At 43.2% G+C, this 14,950-nt stretch overlaps 1 protein-coding gene across 2 annotated transcripts in view; it reads left to right on the top strand.

The window, feature by feature from the left end:
• The window catches only part of SUCLA2 (succinate-CoA ligase ADP-forming subunit beta), a 42,299-nt gene extending 28,378 nt beyond the window's left edge, over positions 1 to 13,921 (top strand). For both annotated transcript variants that reach the window (XM_081942933.1, XM_081942932.1), the window contains exons 7-11: positions 974 to 1,135; positions 1,251 to 1,393; positions 6,648 to 6,768; positions 10,193 to 10,281; positions 13,133 to 13,921. In XM_081942933.1, coding sequence (XP_081799059.1) covers positions 974 to 1,135; positions 1,251 to 1,393; positions 6,648 to 6,768; positions 10,193 to 10,281; positions 13,133 to 13,207 — 590 coding nt within the window. In that variant the 3' untranslated portion in view covers positions 13,208 to 13,921. The remainder of the gene's footprint in view (positions 1 to 973; positions 1,136 to 1,250; positions 1,394 to 6,647; positions 6,769 to 10,192; positions 10,282 to 13,132) is intronic.
• The last annotated feature ends 1,029 nt before the right edge of the window (positions 13,922 to 14,950 follow it).

Below are 14,950 nucleotides of genomic sequence, written 5' to 3'. Positions count from 1 at the left end.
TCAGAGCTCACCTGGAATTTTGTGTTCAGTTTTAAGCACTGCAGTTTAAGAAGGATGTTGACAAATTCTCTGGAATGTATCCAGAGAAGGGTGATGAAATTGATGGTGTGCTTGGAGATCAAATACTATAAGGAAAGTTGGTATGTTTAGTCTGGAGAAAGGTCAATGAAGAGGTGACATGACAGCCATCTTCAAATACTGAAAGCTGCCACAGATGAAGGAATCAATTTCTTGGCTCCAAATAGTGGAAGTAGAGCCAGTGGGTTTAGTCAATCCCCCCCCCCCCCCCCAGGGAAGGATTTAGATAAAAATCCTCTTATAATTGGTAAGCATCTGAACGCCAAATGTTGCTGATTCACAATAATCCCTCACCTTATTCCATGTTTATTAAAATGATAATGAGTTTAATGTCCTCTAGAGGTGCCCTGGTTCCCCACTCTCATTACTGGACTAAACCTTAGAAGAATAATCTGATGATGATGAAACAGACTGCCTCCAAAAGGGATGGATTCTAGATCTACGTATTTGAATTCAAGCATTGATGGCTATCTTTAGTGTTCTTCTACTGCAGTAGAAGAATTTACTGCATTAATGTCCTTCTAATTCCATGATTCTGTGAATTCAGTCATTCAGTCAAAAGTTAACCTACTTGGGTCTCAGAGTATTATGGGATAAAGAAAGAGGAGGGTGGCTGGAATCTTGACACAACCTTGTCCAGTATTTTTTTAATAAAAGATTAAAAACAAACCAAAAATTCAGAACAAGTACCTGCAATGTAGAAGGCAGACATGTTACACTGACTCATATTAGATCACAAAGAATGCAGTTATCTGTCATTTTGCAGAACTGCATTTAGTGAGGGGGAAAGGGTAGTAGTGTAACATCACACCTAACTTCCAGAACATATTTTTCTAGGAGAGAAGTTTAAGTTTTAGTGCTAAGGGGTCTAAACACAATTTGTTTGTCTTCCAAGTGATGTGTATGGACGCAAAGATAAATTTTGATAGCAATTCGGCTTATCGTCAGCAGAAAATCTTCGACCTGCAGGACTGGACCCAGGAGGATGAGAGAGACAGAGATGCAGCAAAGGCAGATCTCAATTACATAGGATTAGATGGAAGCATTGGATGCCTGGGTATGTTTTGCTCATCTACTGTAGGAAGCTTAAAACATGGATGCTCTGGATCGTAGTGATTCTTTTTTATCCCCACCCTTTGTCTTTCTCTCTGCCCACCCCACGTTCACTCTAGTGAATGGAGCTGGTCTGGCAATGGCTACAATGGATATAATTAAACTTCATGGAGGCACTCCAGCAAATTTTCTTGATGTCGGAGGTGGTGCTACAGTGCAACAAGTAACTGAGGCCTTTAAGCTTATAACTTCAGATAAAAAGGTATGAACAGAATCTTTGATTTATTTCATTGTTTTTTCTTTCAAACTTTTTCTGAGCTGGAGGACCCAAAGGCTAGTGCAGTAATGGTGAACTTATGGCACACGTGCCACAGGTGGCACGTGGAGCCATTTGTCAGGGCACGCGAGGCACTGCCCTGTCAGCTGGCCAGCTTGCCAGCTGAGTTCACCCTTTTTTAAAGCCATTTTTCACCCTCCCCAGGCTCCAGAGGCTTTATAGGAGCCTGGGGAGGGCAAAAAGACCCCCCTCCCGCCGGAGGCCCCCCAGAGGCTTCATGAACGCACTTCTGGTTTGCTCGGAGAGTCGTTTTGAGCACTCCAAAGGCTTCAGGGAAGCCTCTTGACGGTCCCTGAAGCCTTCGGAGCGCTTAAAACGACCCTCCGAGCAAACCAGAAGTGACTTCCGGTTTGTTTGGAGGTCGTTTTGACTGCTTTGGAGGCTTCAGGGAAGCCTCCTGGAAGTCCCTGAAGCCTTCGGAGAGCTTCCCAGGGGGCGGAGAAGGCTGTTTTCGCCCTCCCCATGCTCCTATAAAGCCTCTGGAGCTTGAGGAGGGAGAAAAAAGCATGCAAAAATGGGGGGGGGTCACACCTGTAGTGCGTGCATGCGCACTGGGGGGGGTCTCGCATTGCATTATGGGTGCGACACTCCTGCACACGACCCCCCTGCGCTCCCCCCATTTATGGCACGCGAGCCAAAAAAGGTTCACCATCGCTGGGCTAGTGTATCTTAAACAAGGACTTTTTTCTGTCAGAACACCTGTTGAGTATTTATAGATAATATAATCTCACATACTATATTCTCATATTAAGAAACAAGTCTCAAAAAGCTTTCAGTATGCTGTCTACTAAAAAGTGTGCACAGGCTTATAATCTTGTGTAGAAAAATCGTGTTACTGTTTATTAATTGTTTAAATCTGAATCTGAATATTTGTAAGACGTTCACTATTTTCACTTGTGCATTAAATCCTCTGTGAAAAAGCCAGTTTTAAAGTTGTTTGTGTCCTTGCTTTGCCAAGGCCTTTAGCTAAAAGCAAGTAAATTTCTTTTATCTATAAATTTCTATAGTGTAATAGTAAAATGTATACATCTGGCTCCCTGGCAGCTTCCCATTCAATGACTGACTAAATCTAGTTCTGCTTAAGCTTTCATTAATTTGTTGTAGCCTCTGCTACCTACTAACTCTTTCTAAATCTAAATAGATGGCCATACTTCCATATTATATATATATACTACTAACACTCTCGATCCCATAACCTCTAACCAGGCAAAGTTTAATGGTGAGAACAATCAACAGTGGAACCGCTTGCCTTTAGAAGTTGTGAGTGCTCCATCCCTGGAGGCTTTTAAAAGAGACTGGACAGCCATTAGTCTGAAATGTTATATTTTCTCCTGTTTGACCAGGGGCTTGGACTAGAGACCTCCAAAGTCTCTTCCAACTCTGATATTCTTTTCCATTCTATAAAATGATGATCATAGGACAAATATTTTCAAATCAAGCTATTCCAATGGGCTAACTTGCAGAATTTCTCCAAAATCTGGGACCCATAACACTCATGGTATTGAAATTTGGCAAACTTTTTAAACTTCTAAAAATTTTTTTTTAAATTACATTCATAAAATATTCCCTGTTCTAATGTTTAACTGTGCTATACAGTTCAATATGGACTGTTTTACAGGCAGATACATCTCTGAATGTATCACAGCTTTTCCAGTGAAGACAGTACGGGTAGTCCTCAACGTACGACCACAATTGAAGCCAAAATGTCTGTTGCTAAGTGAGTTTTGCCCCATTTTACAAACTTTCTTGCTGCAGTTGTTAAGTGAATCACTGCAGTTGATAATTTAGTAACATGCTTATTAAAGATAATCTTACTCCCCTATTGACTTGACTTATCAGAAGGTTGCAAAAGGGGATCACCTGACCCTGGGACTCTGCAAATGTTACAAAAAAATAGAAACACAAGGGAAATAAACACCATTGCAAATCCAGACTATTATAACCAAACACATGTGACATATTGCAAACATATCTAACAATGGAGTCCCATCCAACCTACCCCAAAGTCTGGGAGAACAACCAGATCTCTTAAAATTTCTGGAATGTCAACAGGGTAGAGATAATGAGGATGTTGCTATAGTTATAAATGTGAAAAATGCTCAGACAGTAAATCATTTTTCAATACCTTTATAACTTTGAATAATCACTAAATGAACTGTTGTAAGTTGAGAACTCCGTATACATTAGAAATTCTGTCATCTTTGAAAGCATTGAGGAATCTGGTAAGGAAATAAATCTGTAAGGATGACCCGAGGGGACATGGGTTGTCTAGTGTCCTATAAACTCATAACTAGATACACATAACATGCTGTGATTAGCCCCATGAATCTGTCAGCTAAAAAGAACCCTTTTGAATAGCATGGTCTGTTACTTTGCCAAGAGTCTGCTGCATAATTAACTGAAATTTTTCTTTTTGCTGCAGCCCCACTTTAATGCATCATCACAGTTTGAGAGGACTTCTCCAAGAGCTTTTTGGCCTTGCAGTCAATAAGCAACTCAGTTTTACTCAGCCCTCCTGGATTCTGATTTTCAATCTTTTAAACAATATTTCCATTTATATCTGTTTTTCTATTCAGAAAGATGTGGCAGTTTATACACACAATTATGTAAAACATAAATATTTCTGTAGAAATATAGGCTACAAATATTGTATCAGTAGTTTTCCTTTATATTTTGCCACCTTTGCTTCTTTATTAAACTACACATTTTAATTTTTATTATATTTTGGACAACAGATAGGCCACTTTATCCCTCCAGGAATTTACATTATTTTCTTCCTTTTCTAGATAACGTACTTATACTATTGATTTGCTGCATATGCCAGAGCTCGCTATTTAAATTGAAAATGTGTCACTACTGTGTTTCCCTGAAAATAAGACATGGTTTTATATTTTTTTGACCCACAAAATATGGCCTTGGGCTTATTAAAGGGGGAGGGCTTATTATTTTGCAGGTGCAGGAAGCAGCAAGCACATCAGCCCCACCCTCTCCATCCCACCATCTGCTTGCCTGCGGCCACAATGACCCAAGTTCTCCTTGCATCCTGGCCTGCCCTGCTTGCTGGCCGCGGAACAGCTGACTGTGCTGCTCTGGCCTCGCTGCGTGGGGGGGGGGGCTCTTCCTGGCAGAACGAACGAACACACACACACACACACACACACACTCCCCCTCCAAGGCAGCCACATACCTTCCAAATTCTCGCAAAAAAAAAAAAAAAGATCTCGCAAAGTTGGAAGTAGTCCCACAAACTACTGCACGTGGCAGTGGAGAATGGAGCAGGAAAGCAGGTTAGTGGAGGGATGTGGCTGCCTTGGGGGGGGGGTGTTAGGGATCTCTTTCTCACACACACATACACACCATCCTTTCCTTGGGAGCTCTGCACAGACACAGAGAAGGCTTCGAATAGAGCATTTGGGGGGATGTGCGTCTGTGCTGAGATCCCAAGGAAAGAACGATTGCCAGGAAAAGTGGGGTGGGGGATTTTGCCTCTTATCCTGTTCTGAGTCTGTGCTGAGCTTCAGAACAGGGTAAGAGGAAGGAGAATCTCCCCTCCCCATTTTCAAGCTGTTTGCAAAAATGCTCCATTCCGAGCCTTCAATCCTGCAATCCTGGATTATGCTGAAGGCTCGAAATGGAACGTTTTTGCAAACCGTTTGAAAATATGGAGGGGGATATTCCTGCCTCTCCCCGTTCTGAAGGTCACAGACTGAAAACAGGATAAGAGACAAAATCCTCTCTCCTGCATGCCTTCAATCCTGCAATCCTGGATAATGTGAAGGCTTGGAATGGGGCATTTTTCAAACCTCTTGAAAATGGGGAGGGGGGATTTCGTCTCTTATCCTGTTCTCAGTCTGTGCTGACCTTCAGGACAGGGGGAGAGGCAGGAATATCTCCCTCCTCATTTTCAAGCCATTTGCAAAAGCGCCCCATTTTGAGCCTTCAATGTGAATATGCAGGTGAGAAGTGACCTGTAGGCATTAAAATCCATACACTTGGGACATCGGAAGAAGCCCTGCGAGGAGACGCTGCTGCCAAAGTGCAGGAAATCTCTCCTCCCCCCCCAACCTGCAGATCGTCCTTTCAAAGAGGAGTTTCACCAGGACGAAGAGGTGGCTGAAGGTGGCGTTTGTGTCGCCTTAATCCTGGTGAAACTCCTTTGAAAGGACGATCTGCAGGTTGTGGGTGGGAGATTTCCTGCACTTCGGCAGCAGCGTCTCCTCGCATGGCTTCTTCCGATGTCCCAGGTGTATTGATTTCCATACCTTCTTTTCCTGTTCCGTGGACGGAATTGCGAGCTGTGACTGTCACAGTTAGGCAAGGAGGGCATGAGGCATTTGGGTTGTGTTGCTTGGCCTCCGGCTTCGCAATTGGCTGCAAAAGTGACCGGTGTTTGCTGGAGGCAGAGGCCTGAGCGGCACCCGCGATTCAGCTGTTTTGTGAACGAAGCAGCCCAGCTGATTCGATTAAGGGGCCAAGAAGTCCTGAGGTGACCGGGGAAGGGAAGGGCTGCCCCCTGTTCTGGCTAAACCCACCACTTCACTAGGGCTTATTTTCGGGGGAGGGTTTATATTTTTACCCACCGCAAAAATCTGGCATGGCCTTAGTTTCAGGACTTGTCATATTTTCAGGGAAACACGGTAATATTTACAAACTTCTAGTTCTAAGAGCAGAGAAGAAATAATAATAAAGTACCAACTTCTTTTTGCAAGAAGTATATGGAGCTAGTCTGGTTCCTACTTGAGCTTTCCTGGATTGATAATTGTATGCTGGGTCTTTGATTTTTTTAAATTTGTTTAAGCATGCCTATCTAAATATGAATATGGAAGTAGCATTTCCTGTGTAATTGTAACATTTACTCTTATCAGAATAAAAGACTTGCAAAAGATCTCCTCCCCAATTTTCTTGAGTCTGGCTAGCCACCTTGCTTTAAGGAGGAGGAATCCAAATAAATAATAACTTAAAAAGGAGCAACTTGAATCTTTTAAGTCTATTCCATTATGTAGAAATCAACCCATTCCTACCAAGGTGAATGGCAGATGTATGAATAGTCTACAGACTATTAGATGCTTATGTTCCATAAATTGATTAAAACAAATTCAAATAAATTGGAAAATATTAAAGAATATTTACTTTTAGTAGTTCTTCAGCATATAATGACATGTATTACTTATTTATATAGGTTCAAGCTATTCTAGTAAATATTTTTGGTGGCATTATGCGGTGTGATGTGATTGCCCAAGGCATAATTATGGCAGTAAAAGATTTGGATCTAAAAATACCTATTGTTGTACGGTTACAAGGTAAGCATTCCAAACATAGGTGAATCCAAAACTGTGTTAGTGAGTGACTTCTTTGCTTTTTTCATCCATCCATTGACAGTAAAAAAAAATCTTAATACCTATTGAAATAATATTCATATGTTAAAAGACTATATGAACTTAGAGCAATTGCTTAGCTCTCTACCACATATAGTATTGCACTCCATTACCCACCCTCTCCCAATATCCTTGTTTTGTAAAGACCAGTTACCAAGTGAGATCTGGTTATGCTTACAAACAGTTTTTTTCAGATAGCTTAAATTTAATTTATGTCCATGGGGAGGGGAAGTGCACACTTACCATATTTTTCGTAGTATAAGACGCATTGCAGTATAAGACACACCAAGGTTTTGAAGAGGCAAATTAAAAAAAAAGTTTTTGCACTCTGCAAACCTCCCAAAACCGGCCGTTTTTCGCGAAAACGGGCCTGTTTTTTGTCAAAAAAGGGCATTAGGAAGCTTATAGAGTGCTCCTGGAGGCTGGGAGGGGCAAAATTGAGTAAAAAAAAAAAGGCCCATTTTTTTTGCTCATTTCTGCCCAGCCCCCAGGAGCTCTCTGAAAGTCTCCTACAAGCTATGCACAACCATTTTGGTGAACGGGGCGGGGTTTCAGGAGGCAAAAAATGCTGTACTCATTGTAAAAGACGCACCTCTTATTTGAGGGGAAAAGGTGTGTCTTATGCTCCGAAAAATATGGTAGTATTAAACAGAAAACAGTGGAAAATTCTGTTCTTTTGGGAATTTTCCATTCTTCATGTTTGTGCCTGTTTCTCCTTGTAGATGGGCAATTGTGCTCAATCAAGCTGTTGGTTATTGGCCTGTATCTAAAAACTAGGCTGGAATGATAATAAAGCAGTTTAATTCAGAAATGCATTCTTGACAGGTTTGACATTAAAGTCAACTCCTAGAGCCTTAGAGGCCTATATATACAGGTGAAACTCAAAAAATTAGAATATCGTGCAAAAGTTCATTTATTTCAGTAATGCAACTTAAAGGTGAAACTAATATATGAGATAGACTCATTACATGCAAAGCAAGGTAGTTCAAGCCATGATTTGTCATAATTGTGATGATTATGGCTTACAGCTCATGAAAACCCCAATCCACAATCTCAGAAAATTAGAATATTGTGAAAAGGTGCAATATTCTAGGCTCAAAGTGTCCCACTCTAATCAGCTAATTAAGCTATAACACCTGCAAAGGGTTTCTGAGCCTTTAAATGGTCTCTCAGTCTGGTTCAGTAGGAATCGCAATCATGGGAAAGACTGCTGACCTGACAGTTGTGCAGAAAACCATCATTGACACCCTCCATAAGGAGGGAAAGCCTCAAAAGGTAATTGCAAAAGAAGTTGGATGTTCCCAAAGTGCTGTATCAAAGCACATTAATAGAAAATTATGTGGAAGGGAAAAGTGTGGAAGAAAAAGGTGTACAAGCGGCAGGGATGACTGCAGCCTGGAGAGGATTATCAGGAAAAGGCCATTCAAAAGTGTTGGGGACTTTCACAAGGAGTGGACTGAGGCTGGAGTCAGTGCATCAAGAGCCACCAGACACAGACGGATCCTGGACATGGGCTTCAAATGTCATATTCCTCTTGTCAAGCCGCTCCTGAACAACAAACAACGTCAGAAGCGTCTTACTTGGGCTAAAGAAAAACAGACCTGGTCTGTTGCTCAGTGGTCCAAAGTCCTCTTTTCTGATGAGAGCAATTTTTGCATCTCATTTGGAAACCAAGGACTCAGAGTATGGAGGAAGAATGGAGAGGCACACACTGCAAGATGCTTGAAGTCCAGTGTGAAGTTTTCACAGTCTGTGTTGATTTGGAGAGCCATGTCATCTGCTGGTGTTGGTCCACTGTGCTTCATTAAGTTCAGGGTCAACACAGCCATCTACCAGGAGATTTTGGAGCACTTCATGCTTCCTTCTGCAGACAAGCTTTATGGGGATGCTGACTTCATTTTCCAGCAGGACTTGGCACATGCCCACATTGCCAAAAGCACCAAAACCTGGTTCAATGACCGTGGGATTGCTGTGCTTGATTGGCCAGCAAACTCGCCTGACCTGAACCCCATAGAGAATCTATGGGGCATTGCCAAGAGAAAGATGAGAGACATGAGACCGAACAATGCAGAAGAGCTGAAGGCGGCTATTGAAGCATCCTGGTCTTCCATAACCCCTCAGCAGGGCCACAGGCTGATAGCTTCCATGCCACACCGCATTGAGACAGTAATTGCTGCAAAAGGGGCCCAAACCAAGTACTGAGTACATATGCATGCTTATACTTTTCAGAGGTCCAATATTGTTCTATGTACAATCCTTGTTTTATTGATTGCATGTAATATTCTAATTTTCTGAGATTGAGGATTTGGGGTTTTCATGAGCTGTAAACCATAATAATAATAATAATAATAATAATAATAATAATAATAATAATAATAATAATAATAATAATAATAATAATAATAATAATAATAATAATAATAAAATAAATTTATTTCTTAGCCGCACCCTCTCCCGAAGGACTCGGGGCGGCGTACAATAAAACACATAAAAAACAATATGGACAATACACACACAGAATAAACGAACACGTGTACATGGAGGAGGTATGAAGATAAGAAAAGACAGTTAAAACATAGTTTAAAATCCCCTAATAAAAGTCTAAAAGTCACAAAAATTAAAAAACCCGTCAGGAGCAGTATAAACGAACTATGGTTGAGCCAGGCCAGCTACTTGAAATAGGTGCGTCTTGAGCTTTATCCGGAAGACGCGGAGGTCAGAGGTAGTCCTAATATCCGGGGGAAGGTCATTCCACAGGGCTGGGCCCGCAACAGAGAAGGCTCTACTCCTAGACGCCGCCCCCCGACATTGTCTGGTGGACGGCACCTGGAGGAGTCCCTCTCTGTGCTAGCGAATTGGTCGCAGGGATGTATGGGGCAGGATACGATCCCGCAAGTAGCTAGGTCCTGAGCCATGGAGCGCTTTAAAGATCGTTATCAAGACCTTGAAACGCACCCGGTAGACCACAGAGAGCCAGTGCAGCTCGCGCAGGAAAGGTGTCACATGGGAGTACCTTGTACTCCCCATAATTACCCGCGCGGCCGCGTTCTGGACCAACTGTAGTCTACGAGTGCATTTCAAGGGAAGCCCCATCATCACAATTATGACAAATCACGGCTTGAACTATCTTGCTTTGCATGTAATGAGTCTATCTCATATATTAGTTTCACCTTTTAAGTTGCATTACTGAAATAAATGAACTTTTGCACAATATTCTAATTTTTTTAGTTTCATCTGTAAATCATGGGAAAAGTCAGTGGGAAGGAATGGTGTGGCAGCTGAATGTTGTACATTATTGAAATTGAGAGAAGTAATATTGTAATCCTGAAACAACCATATTATTGTGCAGGTACACGAGTTGATGATGCCAAAGCTATAATAACAGACAGTGGTCTGAAAATACTTGCTTGTGATGACTTGGATGAAGCTGCTAAAATGGTGAGTGAAAAGGTTTCTATATACTTTTGCCACTGGTTCTTAACCACACAGATACTCTCTCAATAGTTGTTACATAGATTGTTAATAGGGGCATGTGTAGGGACAAAATTTCATATACCGGTACTTAAGGAATTCAGGCTGTTGCAGAATTTGTATAAATGAATTCAAGCTTAGTTTGCATATATTTACGACTTAATCTTCTCAATTGTATAAAGTTCACTATATTAAATCTCTGTGCTGGAGCATCTCTCTTGTGTTTCAGTGCCCTGATGACCTGTCACCAGTTACAGATTAGAACATCAACATCATGTGTGTGTGTGTGTGTGTGCGCGCGCGTGTAGCTCAGAAAGCCATCCACAGAATCATAACTTTCAAGATGATTTGTGTGAAATTGAAAGTATCTAAAGAGTAAAATCAGTTTGGATAAAACTGACATGATAAGATGAAGAAATGATATGGACAAAGTGGAAGAACAGTGATGTTAAAACTGGCATCTCTGATTACAAGAAATATAACTTGAGCTACAGATACAGATCTCATGACTATATACACATTTCAGAAAACCACAGGGAAACCATCATATTGGCCTAACCCAGTGATGGCGAACCTTTTTGGGCTCCCGTGCCAAAAGCGGGGGGAGCGCAAGGGGGTCGTACAAGGGCGTGCCATACCCATAATGCTATGCGCACGACCCCCCTTGCGCATGCGTGCACGTGCACCCCTGCGCATGCATGTGCGACCCCCCCTTTTGCGATAGACCTGTTTTTCACCCTCCCCAGGCTCGAGAGGCTTTCAAGGAGCTTGGGGAGGGTGAAAACAGCCTCCCCTGCCCACCCGAGACAGACAAGGGCTTCCCTCCCTCTCCACCCAAGCGGGCTACTTGCACGGCTCCAGCCTGCTCTGATGAGGATCTGCGGTCCGGAGCACTGCTGCTTCCAGCCGGGATATATTCTGCCAGGCCCTCGGCGTCTTTATGCAGGTAGCTCGCCTCCCTGCCAGCAGCTCCTCCAGTATCCCGGCTGGAAGCAGCAGCACAACAGTCGCCGTTACCAGGGGCGAAGGGTGGTGGTGGCGAGAACGGGCGACCGCCGCCCCTTTGTCCCTTCCCCAACAGTGGCTTTTGCGCTTCCACTTCCAGCCGGGATGCTGGCGGAGGAGCTGCTGGCGGGGAGGTGAGCTACCCGAATAAAGACGCTGCCGAGGGCATGGCATAATATATCCCGTCTGGAAGTGGCAGCACTTCGGACTGTGGATTTTCATTGGAGCCGCGGGCTGGAGCTGTGCAAGAAGCCTGCTCGGGTGGGGGTGGGAGGGAGGGAAGCATGGGACCCCCCGTCTTCGCCATCACCTCCCCTTCGCCCCTGGTACCGGGATGTCGCCAAGGGTCTGGAAGAATATATCCCGGCTGGAAGAAGCAGGGCAACAGCCGCCGCTACCAGGGGCGAAGGGGTGGCGATGGCGAGGACGGGCTGTCCCAGGCTTCCCTCCCTCCCCCCCCAGCCCAAGCAGGCTTTTTGCACAGCTTCAGCCCGCGGCTCTGATGAGTCTCTGAGCAGTCTGGAGCGCTGCCACTTCAAGCCGGGATATATTCTGCCACGCCCTCGGCGGCGTCTTTATGCAGGTAGCTCGCCTCCCCGCCAGCAGCTCCTCCACCAGCATTCCGTCTGGAAGCGGAAGCGCAACAGCCGCTGTTGGGGGACAAAGGGGCAGCGGTCATCCATTCTCGCCACCGCCACCCCTTTGCCCCTGGTAACGTCGACTGTTGCGCTGCTGCTTCCAGCTGGGATGCTGGAGGAGCTGCTGGCAGGGAGGCACGCTACCCTCATAAAGACGCCACTGAGCCTGGCTCGCTGACGTGGGAGCAGCTGCGGTGGCTGCCCGGTGGCTCCTGCCCTTCCCCCTGTGGCTGTAGCTGCTGCTCTTCTGGGGCGCCTGAGCCAGCCAGGCGCTCCAGACTGGATCCTCATCAGAGCCGCGGGCTGGAGCTGTGCAAGTAGCCCGCTCAGGTGGGGAGGGAGGAAAGCCTGTTCTTGCTGTTGCCGCCCCCTCGCTCCCGGTGGCTGTCATAGTGCTGCTTCTGGCTGGGATGGGATTGGCTGCAGGGGCCATCCGCCCGCTCCTGCCCTTCCCCTTTTGGCTGCCGCTGCTTTTCTGAGGCATCTGAGCCGGCCAGGCACTTCGGACCGCAGATGAGCCACCGGCTGGAGGGCTGGGGCCACGCAAGAAGCCCGCTCAGGCAGGGAGGGAGGGAAGCCCCGACCACAGCTCTACTCCACTAAGAAATGATGGCTGAGAACCCCTCTCCGCGCTCTTTTGGCACGCGTGGCCGTTGCTCTTCCTGTTGCTGTTTTTTGCGTGTGCATGGTGCCAGGAACCAGATCACCAAATTGCCAATGCACATGTGCACACTGGAAACAAAAATCATTTTCCTGGCGTGCGCATGCGCACTGGGCAGCTCCACTTCTGCTTTCTGGCACGCCAATGCACGTGAAGACCAGCTGGCTGCTGCGCCGGAACCTGGAAGAGGAACTGGTGATGGCTCCGCGTGCCAGGAGAAATGGCTCTGCGTGCCGCTTCTGGCACGCGTGCCATAGGTTCGCCATCACGGGCCTAACCTGTCCAAATTTGCCAATCTTTTTGATGTAGTTACTTTACTGAATCTGTTTAGGTACCTTCCTAAAAGGGGTGGGAGGTTTAAGGCTATTTTTCAGCTTGGCAATAACTTGAATTTGATTGAAAATCAAGTGGGCTTACAATTAATAAAGACTTACTAATATGCATGTAGGATTTTGTATTGCCTTAACTTTTTCTAAAAAGATTATCTCATAGGAATTTCTGTTTTGTCTTCCAGGTTGTGAAACTTTCTGAAATAGTGACCCTAGCAAAACAAGCCCAAGTAGATGTTAAATTTCAGTTGCCAATTTAGTCCAGTATGTAGTTAATATCCTAATCCTTCATCATGTTTTTTTTCTCTGAAATTCTTTTTTTCTTCCTTTTCCAACTTTTATGTGTGTCTGCATTTGATGTGTAGTAGTGTTAATGACCATATACAGGTTTCACTTTTCTATGAATAGAATGTTTATTGTACAAGAATGGTTTGATGCGGATTATTTAAATTACAGATCTTAGTTCCTTAAATTTCCAAAAGCAAACTGAGCAGTTCTTAATATATCTGTTGTAAACAAAAAATATGGATTTGGTTTTTCCAAATATAAGTTTGATGTGAATAGGATTTTCCCTTTGCCTCTTTGCTAATTAACCAAGTGATAAGACTGTTGAGAGTAGTTACAATTGCAGCATTCAACAGCCATTGAGAAATAATTCAGGAAGCACAAAAATATTAGAATATTATGATTGGCATATACTGGTAATGCATTACATATTGAAGATATTTATATTCTGAAGTACACTGAATAAACGGAGCATCTCACTTAACTAGTTATGGACAGTGTATGTCTCCAGTTAGTGTTTTATAGTAACTACTCCTTGAACACAGTAACCTAACCACTACAGGAAATACTGTAACACTTAATTATTTTTAATTTCTGGTACCATGGAGTTTTCTGTTTGTAAACAAATACAATTTATTTATCTTAGTGCTAAGCAGACATGATATAAAGTAATAAAGTTTTTAAAAGTTCAGCATTGTTCTTAGTCTTATTTTTCAGAATCCTTTCATTTAAACATTGAAATGAAATTTGCAAGCAGATAATTTATCCAACTATAATGGAATTAGAGACTCAGTTCTCTGGACCTCCTTTAAGTTGACTTTGAATTTAACAGTCAGTTTTACTTGGACTTCATTCCAAATGATAAAGTCCTTTGTTTGCAAAAGCAACACAGACAATTGATATAATTAATGACACTTGTGTAAGTCTATAATTTTTACATTACTTCTATTAATGAAGTATTTATGAAAAAGATATAAACATGTAATAATATCAATCGCCACCCTTTCAAGAATAGCCGTGTTTTCTACAGGCACTCAATATATTAACAGATTAACAGAGTTGGAAGGGACATCATAGGTCATCTAGTAGTCCAACACTCCCCTACCCAAGCAGGAGACCCTACACCACTTCTGACAAATGGGAGGCCAGTCTCTTCTTGAAAGCTTTCAGTGATGAAGCTCCTACAACTTCTGAAGGCAAACTGTTTCATTGGTTGATTGTTCTCAATTATTATTATGAAAGTTAAAACAATTTTAGTTCCTTTTAATAATTTAAACAACACAGTTAAAAGATGAAGAGAGGTATATGCAAGCATTTCATATTGACTCATCAGTACCTACATTACAATAACAGTTAAAATTAGCCTCAAATATAAGATCTAGCAAGAGAATTAATTAAGCTTATTTATTTTATTTTATTTTTTATTTTATTAAATTTATAGACCGCCCCCTCTCCCCGAAGGGACTCTGGGCAGTGTACAGATACCACATTAAAACCTAATATAAAATAGATACACTTAAAAACCAATTAAACAATAAGGCTGTACAGGGTAATAAAAGTTAAAAATCAGCTTAAAACAACCCCCCAAATTTAAAAGTACAGAATTGAGGGACTAAATTGGGATTAGGCCAGGCCCGCTAAACCAAACAGGTGGGTCTTGAGCATCTTACGGAAGGAGCGGAGATCGGTGGTTGTTCTGATGTCACGGGGGAGGTCAT

Source organism: Natrix helvetica, assembly GCF_964273705.1.
Source record: "Natrix helvetica genome assembly, chromosome: 2".
NCBI classification, from domain to species: Eukaryota; Metazoa; Chordata; class Lepidosauria; order Squamata; family Natricidae; genus Natrix; species Natrix helvetica.
This window is presented reverse-complemented; position numbering and strand designations above follow the sequence as displayed.